This window comes from Coregonus lavaretus (genome assembly GCF_964263955.1).
Source record: "Coregonus lavaretus genome assembly, chromosome: 25".
Lineage (NCBI taxonomy): Eukaryota > Metazoa > Chordata > Actinopteri > Salmoniformes > Salmonidae > Coregonus > Coregonus lavaretus.
In genome coordinates, this window is record NC_140012.1 from 43622725 (window position 1) to 43637724 (window position 15000).

The window sequence follows — 15000 nt, forward strand, 5'->3', positions numbered from 1 at the left end:
GTCGGGAATAAAAATGTATCAACCGCTACAAAAATGTCCGTTATTTATAATCCACGTAATAATTTACATTTGCTGACTATTATCCTGCTGTTGCAAACTGGCTCAAATGAAGGTCCCATGTAGCTCAGTTGGTAGAGCATGGCGCCTGATACTCCAGGGTTGTGGGTTCGATTCCCATGGGGGGGACCAGTATGAAAATGTATGCACTCACTGCTGTAAGTGGCTCTGGATGTGAGCGTCTGCTAAATTTTTAAGATCCTACATCTGTAGAACATTCAGATGCTTAAAAACCTATTTAAATTATGTTGTTATTCTAAACTGCATTGTCTGTCCATAATGCCATTTTCCACATACAGTGTGTTCCCTGCTGTCTTTCTGGCTTTTAATATGTTTTCTACTCCCTTCATTGACTTGGCAGTTGTTACCTTTTTTTATAGCTTGTTTCATCTTCTTCTTTCAGATGACACGTCATCAGCTAAAGAAGGCAGCAGGGTAAGTGTTGCGACCTATCTGTCTGTCTGTCTGTGTGTCTGTCTGTCTGTGTGTCTGTCTGTGTGTCTGTCTGTCTGTCTGTCTGTCTGTGTGTCTGTGTGTCTGTCTGTCTGTCTGTGTGTGTTTGTGTGTGTGTGTGTGTGTGTGTGTGTGTGTGTGTGTCGGTCTGTGTCTGTCTCTCTCTCTGTCTGTCTGTGTCTGTCTGTCTGTCTGTGTCTGTCTCTCTCTCTCTCTGTGTCTGTCTCTCTCGCTCTCTGTCTGTATGTCTGTGTCTGTCTGTGTCTGTTTTAACGTTTTATATAGTATCCAACCAGACTAATATCCTTAAGGTATCCCCCAAATGTGATCCCATTATATTCAAAGTGCTAACGTCAGTGGCCTGTCCTGTGATGGTGCCTGTGGGTGAACTTTGAACATTAAAAACCTTCTCTGTGAAGATTTTAAATAGTTGGGATCTACTTAGATTAAGACACAGATGCAGACTCCTTATTGTAACTTAATACATGTGTTTTGACTATCCTTTGCTTTGTTTTCAGTTTTTAAAAAACGTTATTACTTTTATAAAGAAAAGCCCATATAAAGTCTGTCTACTGAGTTGATAAAACATTGATTGAAAGGAACACACTCAATATGGTCTGGAACACAAAAATACCCTCAGTTGGTCAGGACAGTAAGATGGCGCCAACAGACATGGCAGCTCTGCTTCTAGCTCCTCAGCAACAGACATGGCAGCTCTGCTTCTAGCTCCTAAGCAACAGACATGGCAGCTCTGCTTCTAGCTCCTAAGCAACAGACATGGCAGCTCTGCTTCTAGCTCCTAAGCAACAGACATGGCAGCTCTGCTTCTAGCTCCTAAGCAACAGACATGGCAGCTCTGCTTCTAGCTCCTAAGCAACAGACATGGCAGCTCTGCTTCTAGCTCCTAAGCAACAGACATGGCAGCTCTGCTTCTAGCTCCTAAGCAACAGACATGGCAGCTCTGCTTCTAGCTCCTAAGCAACAGACATGGCAGCTCTGCTTCTAGCTCCTAAGCAACAGACATGGCAGCTCAGCTTCCAGCTCCTAAGCAACTTTGCAGTATTTTGTTTTTTTTGTGTTATTGTGTTATTTCTTACATTATTAGCCCAGATTTTTTTTTTGTGTTATTACATACAGCCGGAAATAAATGTTGGATATCAGAGCGGCGGTAACTCACCAGCATTACGACCAGGAATACGACTTTCCAAAATTGGATCATTTTTTCGTAACCCCCAGGGCAATTGAACTTATCCCAGAGGCTGCTCCAAGACGCAGCTGGCGGAGAAGAGGTATTCGGAGTGGACTTCTAGTCCGACTCAGGAGGCGTGCACACCATCCCACCGCTTCCGAGTATATTACACGCCTAATGTTCAGTCTCTGGAAAATAAAGTAGATGAGCTCTGGGCGAGGATCTCCTTCCAGAGAGACATCAGGGACTGTAACATACTCTGTTTCACGGAATGATAGATCTCTCAGCATATACTGTCCCCAACTATACAGCCAGCTGGTTATTGTCACAGCCGTGTATATTCCCCCTCAAAGCTGGTACCCCGACGGCCCTCAAGGAACTACACTGGACTTTATGCAAACTGGAAGCAACATATCCTGAGGCCGCATTTATTGTAGCTGGGGATTTTAAACAAATACAATTTTGAGAAGAACGCTACCGAAGACCTATTAACACATTGACTGTAGTACTCGCTTAGGAAAAACATTAGATAACTGCTACTGGCCTTTTCGAGACGCCTACAAGGCCCTCCCCCGCCCTCCCTCACGACTCCATTTTGCTCCTCCCTTCCTATAGGCAGGAACTTAAACAGGAAGTACCCATGCTAAGGTCTATTCAACTCTGGTCTGACCAATCAGAATCCATTCTTCAAGATTGTTTTGATCACGCGAACTGGGATATGTTCCGGGTAGTAACATTGACGTTTACACAGACACGGTGACTGAGTTCATCAGGAAGTGTCTAGGGGATGTTGTTCCCACGGTGACTATTACAACCTACCCAAACCAGAAACCGTGGATAGACGGCAGCATTCACGCTAAACTGAAAAGCACAAACCACCGCATTTAACCACGGCAAGGTGACTGGGAATATGGTAGAATACAAACAGTGTAGTTATTCCCTCCGTAAGGCAATCAAACAGGCAATATGTCAGTACAGAGACAAAGTGGAGTCGCAATTCAATGGCTCAGACATGAGACGTACAGTGAGGGGAAAAAAGTATTTGATCCCCTGCTGATTTTGTACGCTTGCCCACTGACAAAGTCAGTCTATCATTTTAATGGTAGGTTTATTTGAACAGTGAGAGACAGAATAACAACAAAAAAATCCAGACAAAAATTTATAACAAAAATGTTATAAATTGATTTGCCTTTTAATGAGGGAAATAAGTGTTTGACCCCATCTCAATCAGAAAGATTTCTGGCTCCCAGGTGTCTTTTATACAGGTAACGAGCTGAGATTAGGAGCACACTCTTAAAGGGAGTGCTCCTAATCTCAGTTTGTAACCTGTATAAACGACACCTGTCCACAGAAGCAATCAATCAATCAGATTCCAAACTCTCCACCATGGCCAAGACCAAAGAGCTCTCCAAGGATGTCAGGGACAAGATTGTAGACCTACACAAGGCTGGAATGGGCTACAAGACCATCGCCAAGCAGCTTGGTGAGAAGGTGACAACAGTTGGTGCGATTATTTCAAATGGAAGAAACACAAAATAGCTGTAAATCTCCCTCGGCCTGGGGCTCCATGCAAGATCTCACCTCGTGGAGTTGCAATGATCATGAGAACGGTGAGGAATCAGCCCAGAACTACACGGGAGGATCTTGTCAATGATCTCAAGGCAGCTGGGACCATAGTCACCAAGAAAACAATTGGTAACACACTACGCCGTGAAGAACTGAAATCCTGCAGCGCCCGCAAGGTCCCCCTGCTCAAGAAAGCACATATACATGCCCGTCTGAAGTTTGCCAATGAACATCTGAATGATTCAGAGGAGAACTGGGTGAAAGTGTTGTGGTCAGATGAGACCAAGATCGAGCTCTTTGGCATCAACTCAAATCGCCGTGTTTGGAGGAGGAGGAATGCTTGCCTATGACCCCAAGAACACCATCCCCACTGTTAAACATGGAGGTGGAAACATTATATTTGGGGGGGGGGTTTCTGCTAAGGGGACAGGACAACTTCACCGCATCAAAGGGACGATGGACGGGGCCATGTACCTTCAAATCTTTGGTGAGAACCTCCTTCCCTCAGCCAGGGCATTGAAAACGGGTCGTGGATGGGAATTCCAGCATGACAATGACCCAAAACACACGGCCAAGGCAACAAAGGAGTGGCTCAAGAAGAAGCACATTAAGGTCCTGGAGTGGCCTAGCCAGTCTCCAGACCTTAATCCCATAGAAAATCTGTGGAGGGAGCTGAAGGTTCGAGTTGCCAAACATCAGCCTCGAAACCTTAATGACTTGGAGAAGATCTGCAAAGAGGAGTGGGACAAAATCCCTCCTGAGATGTGTGCAAACCTGGTGGCCAACTACAAGAAACGTCTGACCTCTGTGATTGCCAACAAGGGTTTTGCCACCAAGTACTATGTCATGTTCTGCAGAGGGGTCAAATACTTATTTCCCTCATTAAAATGCAAATCAATTTATAACATTTTTGACATGCGTTTTTCTGGATTTATTTGTTGTTATTCTGTCTCTCACTGTTCAAATAAACCTACCATTAAAATTATAGACTGATCATGTCTTTGTCAGTGGGCAAACGTACAAAATCAGCAGGGGATCAAATACTTTTTTCCCTCACTGTACACACAATCACATATTACAAAGGGAAAACCAGCCACGTCACGGACACCGACGTCTTGCTCCCAGCTAAACAACTTCTTTGCCCGTTTTTAGGATAACACAGAGCCACTGACGCGGCCCGCTCCCAGGGACTGTGGGCTCTCGTTCTCCGTGGCCGACGTGAGTAAGACATTTAAGTGTGTTAACCCTCGCAAGTCTGCCGGCCCAGATGGCGTCCCTAGCCGTATCCTCAGAGCATGCGCAGACCAGCTGGCTGGTGTGTTTACGGACATATTCAATCTCTCACTATCACAGTCTGCTGTCCCCACATGCTTCAAGATGTCCACCATTGTTCCTGTACCCAAGAAAGCAAAGGTAACTGAACTAAATGACTATCGCCCCGTAGCACTCACCTCTGTCATCATGAAGTGCTTTGAGAGACTAGTCAAGGATCATATCACCTCTACCTTACCTGTCACCCTAGACCCACTTCAATTTGCTTACCGCCCCAATGATCCACAGATGATGCAGTCGCCATCGCACTCCACACTGCCCTATCCCATCTGGACAAGATAAATACCTATGTCAGAATGCTGTTCATTGACTATAGCTCAGCATTCAACACCACAGTACCCTCCAAGCTCATCATTAAGCTTGGGGCCCTGAGTCTGAACCTTGCCCTTTGCAACTGGGTCCTGGACTTCCTGACGGGCCGCCCCCCAGCTGGTGAAGGTAGGAAACAACACCTCCACTTCGCTGATCCTCAACACTGGGGCCCCACAAGGGTGCGTGCTCAGCCCCCTCCTGTACTCCCTGTTCACCCATGACTGCGTGGCCAAGCACGCCTCCAACTCAATCATCAAGTTTGAGGACGGCCTGGCGGAGTGGTGCCAGGAAAATAACCTCTCACTCAATGTCAACAAAACAAAGGAGAGAATCGTGGACTTCAGGAAACAGCAGAGGGAGCATGCCCCTATCCACATCGACGGGACCGCATTAGAGAAGGTGGAAAGCTTCAAGTTCCTCGGCGTACACATCTAAAATGGTCCACCCACACAGCCAGTGTGGTGAAGAAGGCGCAACAGCTTTTTCACACAGGGCCATGTGGGTTTGGATTTTGTTTTCTCTTAATAATAACAACCTTCATTTCAAAACTGCCTTTTGTATTTACTTGTGTTATCTTTGAGTAATATTTAAATTTGTTTGATGATCTGAAACATTTAAGTGTGACAAACATGCAAACAAATAAGAAAACAGGAAGAGGGCAAACACTTTTTCACACCACTGTATGTTGAAGAAGCTCTTTCCCACCCCGAGCGAGTCAGACCAGACCCCCTCCATAAACAGCCCTACAGACGAGCAACCCCAAGCGGAGGGTCTCCCAGGTGGAGCTCGAACAACAGGTCAACATACTCCAGTCAACCAGACCCAGACAACAGTCCAGCACAACAACACCCCCTCAACCAGACCCAGACAACAGTTCAGCACAACAACACCCCCTTCAACCAGACCCGGAGAGCAGGAGGGGGAGAGAGACGTGCCTGCACTCTGGACTGTTGTGAGACAGCATCAACAGGAGAAAGAGGAGGAGCAGAAGGAGGCCCAGTGGCAGGAGAAGATGAGAGCACTAGAGGAGAAGATGAGAGCACTAGAGGAGAAGATGAGAGCACTAGAGGAGAAGATGAGAGCACTAGAGGAGAAGATGAGAGCACTAGAGGAGAAGATGAGAGCACTAGAGGAGAAGATGAGAGCACTAGAGGAGAAGCTGAGAACACTAGAGGAGAAGATGAGAGCACTAGAGGAGATGATGAGAGCACTAGAGGAGAAGATGAGAGCACTAGAGGAGAAGATGAGAGCACTAGAGGAGAAGATGAGAGCACTAGAGGAGAAGATGAGAGCACTAGAGGAGAAGATGAGAACACTAGAGGAGAAGGTGCGAGCACTAGAGGAGAAGGTGCGACAGGGAACAGCCCATGAGAGAGCTGGCCACCACAGCAGAGAAGCTAGCAGCACAACCTCAGATCCTGACCACAGCCTCGACACCACAGCAGAACAGATAAATGAAGACCCATCAACCCCACCAAGAAAATACACTTTTCCCCAAACACACAGTGGCTAAACTCTGGTGCCCAAACACCCAGTGCGCCCTACACCTGCTATCTGAGGACCAACTAGGGTCACCCAGCCACATAATAATACACACAGGCACAAACGACCTGAGAGCACAGCAGGAAAGGGTGGATAGAAGGAGTGATAGAAAAAGCTTCTTCCACTTTCCCCAACTCACGAGTGGGGAAATGTCCACCCTGCTACCACAAAAATACTTCCACCCTGCTACCACAAAAATACTTCCACCCTGCTACCATACAGCAGGTAAACGTAAGTATTTCCCCTGACTGTGCCTCAAAACCTAATGTCTACCTGGGCCACCACTCCACCCTGGACTTCAATAGCCTTTATGACCAGGCCCACCTCTACAAAGCTGCAGTCCCCACCTTCGCCCGGACCCTAAAGGATATAAAATTGTATTTGTCACATGCGCTGAATACAACAGGTGTAGACCTTATAGTGAAATGCTTACTTACAAGCCCTTAACCAACAATGCAGTTTTAAGAAAGAATACCCCAAAAAATCACACAAAAAAATACAATATAAAATAATATGAAATAAAAGTAACAAATAATGAAAGAGCAGCAGTAAAATAACTGTAGGGAGGGTACCGGTACAGAGTCAATGTGCGGTGGAACCGGTTAGTCGAGGTAGCTCAGTTGGTAGAGCATGGCACTTGCAACGCCAGGGTTGTGGGTTCGATTCCCACGGGGGACCAGTATGAAAATGTATGCACTCACTAACTGTAAGTCGCTCTGGATAAGAGCGTCTGCTAAATGACATAAATGTAATATGTACATGTAGGTAGAGTTATTAAAGTGACTATGCATAGATAATAAACAGAGAGTAGCAGCAGTGTAAAAGAGGGGGAGGGGGAAATGCAAATAGTCTGGGTAGCCATTTGATTAGATGTTCAGGAGTCTTATGGCTTGGGGGTAGAAGCTGTTTAGAAGCCTCTTGGACCTAGACTTGGCACTCCGGTACCGCTTGCCGTGCGGTAACAGAGAGAACAGTCTATGACTAGGGTGGCTGGAGTCTTTGGCAATTTCTAGGGCCTTCCTCTGACACCACCTGGTATAGAGGTGCTGGATGGCAGGAAGCTTGGCCCCAGTGATGTACTAAGCTGTACGCACTACCCAATGTAGTGCCTTGCGGTCGGAGGCCGAGCAGTTGCCATACCAGGCAGTGATGCAACCAGTCAGGATGCTCTCGATGGTGCAGCTGTGGGATCTGAGGACCCATGCCAAATCTTTTCAGTCTCCTGAGGGGGAATAGGCTTTGTCGTGCCCTCTTCACGACTGTCTTGGTGTGTTTGGACCATGGTAGTTTGTTGGTGATGTGGACACCAAGGAACTTCAAGCTCTCAACCTGCTCCACTACAGCCCCGTCGATGAGAATGGGGGCATGCTCGGTCCTCTTCTTTTTCCTGTAGTCCACAATCATCTCCTTTGTCTTGATCACGTTGAGGGAGAGGTTGTTGTCCTGGCACCACACGGCCAGGTCTCTGACCTCCTCCCAATAGGCTGTCTCGTCGTTGTCAGTTATCAGGCCTACCACTGTTGTGTCATCGTCAAACGTAATGATGGTGTTGGAGTCATGCCTGTCCATGCAGTCATGAGTGAAAAGGGAGTACAGGAGGGGACTGAGCACACACCCCTGAGGGGCCCCCGTGTTGAGGATCAGCGTGGCGGATGTGTTGTTACCTACCCTTACCACCTGGGGGAAGCCCGTCAGGAAGTCCAGGATCCAGTTGCAGAGGGAGAGGTGTTTCGTCCCAGGGTCCTTAGCTTAGTGATGAGTTTTGAGGGCACTATGGTGTTGAACACTGAGCTGTAGTCAATGAATAGCATTTTCACATAGGTGTTCCTTTTGTCCAGGGGTGAAAGGGCAGTGTGGAGTGCAATAGAGATTGCATCATCTGTAGATCTGTTGGGGCGGTATGCAAATTGGAGTGGGTCTAGGGTTTCTGGGATAATGGTGTTGATGTGAGCCATGACCAGCCTTTCAAAGCACTTCATGGCTACAGACGTGAGTGCTACGGGTCGGTAGTCATTTAGGCAGGTTACCTTAGTTGAAACATGTTGGTATTACAGAGTCAGACAGGGAGAGGTTAAAAATGTCAGTGAAGACACTTGCCAGTTGGTCAGCGCATGCTCGGAGTACACGTCCTGGTAATCCGTCTGGCCCTGCGGCCTTGTGAATGTTGACCTGTTTAAAGGTCTTACTCACATCGGCTACGGAGAACGTGATCATACAGTCGTCCGGAACAGCTGATGCTCTCATGCATGATTCAGTGTTACTTGCCTCGAAGCGAGCATAGAAGTAATTTAGCTCGTCTGGTAGGCTTGTGTCACTGGGCAGCTCACGGCTGTGCTTCCCTTTGTAGTCTGTAATAGTTTGCAAGCCCTGCCACATCTGACTAGCGTTGGAGCCGGTGTAGTACGATCTTAGTCCTGTATTGACGCTTTGCCTGTTTGATGGTTCGTCGGAGGGCATAGCGGGATTTCTTATAAGCTTCTGGGTTAGAGTCCCGCTCCTTGAAAGCGGCAGCTCTACCCTTTAGCTCAGTGCGGATGTTGCTTGTAATCCATGGCTTCTGATTGGGGTTAGTCCGTACAGTCACTGTGGGGACGACGTCATCGAAGCGTTATTGATGAAGCCAGTGACTGATGTGGTGTACTCATCAATGCCATCAGAAGAATCCCGGAACATATTCCAGTCTGTGCTAGCAAAACAGTCCTGTAGCTTAGCATCTGCTTCATCTGACCACTTTTTTATTGACAGAGTCACTGGTGCTTCCTGCTTTAGTTTTTGCTTGTAAGCAGGAATCAGGAGGATCAAATTATGGTCAGATTTTCCAAATGGAGGGCGAGGGAGAGCTTTGTACGCATCTCTGTGTGTGGAGTAAAGGTGGTCTAGAGTAAAGGTGGTCTACAGTATATAACCCGCCAGCTGTATGTTATTCATGTCTTCGTTCAGCCACGACTCAGTGAAACATTAGATATTACCGTTTATAATGTCCCGTTGGTAGGATATACGTGCCTGTAGTTCGTCCACTTTATTATCAAGCGATTGTAAATTGGCCAATAGTATCGATGTCAAAGGCAGATTAGCTACTCTTCGCCGGCTCCTTACCAGGCACCCCGATCTCCTTACGCGATATCTCCTTTTCTTTCTACTGCGAATGACAGGGATGAGGTGTCTGGAGCAAATCCCTCTCGTCCAACTCATTAAAGAAAAAGTATTTGTCCTGTTCAAGGTGAGTAATCGCTGTTCTGATGTCCAGAAGCTCTTCATAAGAGATGGTAGCAGCAACATTATGTACAAAATAAGTTACAAACAATGCAAACAAACACACACAATAGCACGGTTGGTTAAGAGTCCATAAAACGGCAGCCCCAACACCTCACACAGGAGCAACAGAGCAACGGACACACCGCCCAGACCAGACCCCCTCCCCCACGGACCTACACATAGAGGACCCACACCGATAGGACCTACATCCAGACCACAGCATCACCAGCCACATCCACACACCCACCCACCCCAAGTCAACCATGACCACACCCCATTTAGGCCCCCTCAGATCAGACCTATGCCCCTCCCACCGCCCAGACCTGCGGGACAAACACCTACCTGGAAGTGACAGCATTCCCTCCCCCATATGCCCCCCTAGACACAACTACAACAAAACAACCAATGTTAGGGGACAATGGTAGGCTTCAAGGGGACTCCTACGGTAGGTACAGCTCATCCCTTGGCAGCAGTACTGAAGATTACTTTATCACTGACCTCAACCCATAAGTCTCTCAGAGCATTCACAGTCAGAACCACTGACACCACAGCCAAATCACAGCCTACTTGAACAGAGCAATACCCAACCATGAGGCATCAAAGCCCAACAAACTGCATGCTATTAAGGAATGCTATAGATGGAAGGAAGATCCAATCCCTCCTAGATAACTTCCTGGGCAAAATGTTTCCCTGCAATAGTGAAGGTGTAAACTTAGCAGTAGAAAGCCTGAACATTATATTTGACATATCAGCTAACATATCAAATGTAAAAAATGTCAAGCAGAACAGTAAATCCTCTGCAGTATCATCAACATTTCCTCAGTGAAAAAATGTCCTGAGCAAATGTCAAATGGGCTTTTTACCAAAATATCATACGACAAACCACGTACACACCCTACAAACCCTTATTGACAAACAAACAAAACAAAACCAAAGCAAAGTATTCTCATTGTTTGTTGATTTAGAAAAAGCTTTTGACTCAATTTGGCATGAGGGCCTGTTGTATAAAATGATGGAAAGCGTTTTTTGGGGGGAAAACCTACGATATTATAAAATAAATGTACACAAACAATAAGTGTACGCTCAAAATTGGCAATAAACGCACAGATTTCTTCCCTCAGGGCTGGGGGTGAGACAGGGATGCAGCTTGAGCCCCACCCTCTTCAAGATTTATATCAATGACTAGAATAGTCTGCAGCACCCGACCTCACCCTACTAGACTCTGAAATCAAATGTCTACTGTTTGCAGATTATCTGGTGCTTCTGTCCCCAACCAAGGAGAGCCTACAACAGCATCTAAATCTTCTGCACAGATTCTGTCAGACTTGGGCCCTGACAGTGAATCTCAGTAAGACAAAAAACAACAGCATCTAAATCTTCTGCACAGATTCTGTCAGACTTGGGCCCTGACAGTGAATCTCAGTAAGACAAAAATAATGGTGTTCCAAAAAAGGTCCAGTTGCCAGGACACCGTTGCCTTAGAGCACATAAAGAATTACACATACCTCGGCCTAAACATCAGCACCACAGGTAACTTCCACAAGGCTATGAACAATATGAGACACAAGGTAAGAAGGGAAAAAAGAAGAAGAAAAACGCCATCAAAAGGAACATACAATTTGACATCCCAATTACCATCTGTCAAAAAATAATCTAATCAGTTATAGAACCGATTGCCTTTTATGGTTGTGAGGTTTGTGGTCCACTCACCAACCCAAAAAAACATCTTCAGAATATGAAGAAAACCCCAAAATAATGCATGCAGAGCAAAATTAGGACTATACCCACTAATTATCAAAATCCAGAAAATAGCTGTTAAATTCCACAACCACCTAAAGGAAAGCTATGCCCAAACCTTCCATCACAAAGCCCTAACCTGCAAGGACATGAACCAAGCCAGCTGGTTCAGGCACTTTGTTCACAAACACAAACACCCCACAGAACCCCAGGACAGCAAAGACTGGTCATGGCTCACATCAACAGCATAATCCCAGAAACCCTAGACCCACTCCAATTTGCATACCGCCCCAACAGATCCACAGATGATGCAATCTCTATCGCACTCCACACTGCCCTTTCCCACCTGGACAAGAGGAACACCTACGTGAGAATGCTATTCATTGACTACAGCTCAGCATTCAACACCATAGTGCCCTCAAAGCTCATCACTAAGCTAAGGATCCTGGGACTAAACACCTCCCTCTGCAACTGGATCCTGGACTTCCTGACGGGCCGCCCCCAGGTGGTAAGGGTAGGTAACAACACATCTGCCACACTGATCCTCAACACGGGGGCCCCTCAGGGGTGCGTGCTCAGTCCCCTCCTGTACTCTCTGTTCACCCATGACTGCATGGCCAGGCACGACTCCAACACCATCATTAAGTTTGCCGACGACACAACAGTGGTAGGCCTGATCACCGACAACGATGAGACAGCCTATAGGGAGGAGGTCAGAGATCTGGCCGTGTGGTGCCAGGACAACAACCTCTCCCTCAACGTGACCAAGACAAAGGAGATGATTGTGGACTACAGGAAAAAAAAGAGGACTGAGCACGCCCCCATTCTCATCGACGGGGCTGTAGTGGAACAGGTTGAGAGCTTCAAGTTCCTTGGTGTCCACATCACCAACGAACTATCATGGTCCAAACACACCAAGACAGTCGTGAAGAGGGCACGACAAAGCCTATTCCCCCTCAGGAGACTAAAAAGATTTGGCATGGGTCCTCAGATCCTCAAAAAATTCTACAGCTGCACCATCGAGAGCATCCTGACTGGTTGCATCACCGCCTGGTATGGCAACTGCTTGGCCTCTGACCGCAAGGCACTACAGAGGGTAGTGCGTACGGCCCAGTACATCACAGGGGCAAAGCTCCCTGCCATCCAGGACCTCTATACCAGGCGGTGTCAGAGGAAGGCCCTCAAAATTGTCAAAGACTCCAGTCACCCTAGTCATAGACTGTTCTCTCTGCTACCGCACGGCAAGCGGTACCGGAGTGCCAAGTCTAGGTCCAAAAGACTTCTCAACAGCTTCTACCCCCAAGCCATAAGACTCCTGAACAGCTAATCATGGCTACCCGGACTATTTGCACTGCCCCCCCACCCCATACTTTTTACGCTGCTGCTACTCTGTTAAGTATTTATGCATAGTCACTTTAACTCTACTCACATGTACATATTACCTCAACTACCTCAACTAGCCGGTGCCCCCGCACATCGACTATGCAACGGTACCCCCCCTGTATATATAGCCTCCCTACTGTCACTTTATTCTATTGTATATATAGCCTCCCTACTGTCACTTTATTTTTACTTCTGCTCTTTTTTTCTCAACACTTTTTTGTTGTTGTTTTATTCTTACTTTTTTGTTTAAAATAAATGCACTGTTGGTTAAGGGCTGTAAGTAAGCATTTCACTGTAATGTCTGCACCTGTTGTATTCGGCGCATGTGACCAATAAAATTTGATTTGATTTGATTTGAATTAGACCCAACCAACCAAATTATCAGAAAACAAAAAGAGAACTAGTTGACACACTAGAAAGAATCAACCAGGAAACTGAGCAAATTTGAATGCTACCTTGCACTTAACAGAGCGTACACAGTGGCAGAATACTTGACCACTGTGAGTGACCCAAAACTAAGAAAAGCCTTGACTATTTACGGCCGTAGGCAGACCTGGCTCTCAAGAGAAGACAGGATATGTGGCCATGGCCCACAAAATGAGGTGGAAACTGAGCTGCACTTCCTAACCTCCTGCCAAGTGTATGACCATATTAGAGACACATACAGTTGAAGTCGGAAGTTTACGTACACCTTAGCCAAATAAATTTAAACTCAGTTTTTCACAATTCCTGCCATTTAATCCTAGTAAAAATTCCCTGTCTTAGGTCAGTTTCGATCACCACTTTATTTTTAGAATATAACATGTCAGAATAATAGTATAAAGAATGATTTATTTTCTGCTTTCATCACATTCCCAGTGGGTCAGAAGTTTACATACACTCAATTAGTATTTGGTAGCATTGCCTTTAAATTGTTTAACTTAGCCTTACACAAGCTTCCCACAATAAGTTTGGTGAATTTTGGCCCATTCCTCCTGACAGAGCTGGTGTAACTGAGTCAGGTTTGTAGGCCTCCTTGCTCGCACACGCTTTTTCAGTTCTGCCCACACATTTTCTATAGGATTGAGGTCAGGGCTTTGTGATGGCCACTCCAGTACCTTGACTTTGTTGTCCTTAAGCCATTTTGCCACAACTTTGGAAGTATGCTTGGGGTCATTGTCCATTTGGAAGACCCATTTGCGACCAAGCTTTAACTTCCTGACTGATGTCTTGAGATGTTGCTTCAATAATTCCTCATGATGCCATCTATTTTGTGAAGTGCACCAGTCTCTCCTGCAGCAAAGCACCCCCACAGCATGATGCTGCCACCCCCCGTGCTTCACGGTTGGGATGGTGTTCTTCGGCTTGCAAGCAACCCCCTTTTTCCTCCAAACATAACGATGGTCATTATGGCCAAACAGTTCTATTTTTGTTTCATCAGACCAGAGGACATTTCTCCAAAAAGTACGAGCTTTGTCCCCATGTGCAGTTGCAAACCGTAGTCTGGCTTTTTTATGGCGGTTTTGGAGCAGTGGTTTCTTCCTTGCTGAGCGGCCTTTCAGGTTATGTCGATATAGGACTTGTTTTACTGTGGATATAGATACTTTTGTACCTGTTTCCTCCAGTATCTTCACAAGGTCCTTTGCTGTTGTTCTGGGATTGATTTGCACTTTTCGCACCAAAGCACGTTCATCTCTAGTAGACATAACGCGTCTCCTTCCTAAGCGGTATGACGGCTGCGTGGTCCCATGGTGTTTATACTTGCGTACTATTGTTTGTACAGATGAACGTGGTACCTTCAGGCATTTGGAAATTGCTCCCAAGGATGAACCAGACTTGTGGAGGTCTACACTTTTCTTTCTGAGGTCTTGGCTGATTTCTTTTGATTTTCCCATGATGCCAAGCAAAGAGGCACTGAGTTTGAAGGTAGGCCTTGAAATACATCCACAGGTACACCTCCAATTGACTCAAATGATGTCAATTAGCCTATCAGAAGCTTCTAAAGCCATGACATAATTTTCCTGAATTTTCCAAGCTGTTTAAAGGCACAGTCAACTTAGTGTATGTAAACTTCTGACCCACTGGAATTGTGATACAGTGAATTATAAGTGAAATAATCTGTCTGTAAACAATTGTTGGAACAATTACTTGTGTCATGCACAAAGTAGATAACCAACTTGCCAAAACTAGAGTTT

The 15000-nt window shown here is 46.2% G+C and overlaps 1 protein-coding gene across 1 annotated transcript in view; it reads left to right on the forward strand.

Moving 5' to 3' along the window:
• The window catches only part of pde10a (phosphodiesterase 10A), a 132331-nt gene that overhangs the window by 59830 nt on the left and 57501 nt on the right, over positions 1-15000 (forward strand). The window contains exon 3 of the mRNA XM_084141418.1: positions 461-492. Within this exon, the coding sequence (XP_083997544.1) occupies positions 461-492 (32 nt within the window). The remainder of the gene's footprint in view (positions 1-460; positions 493-15000) is intronic.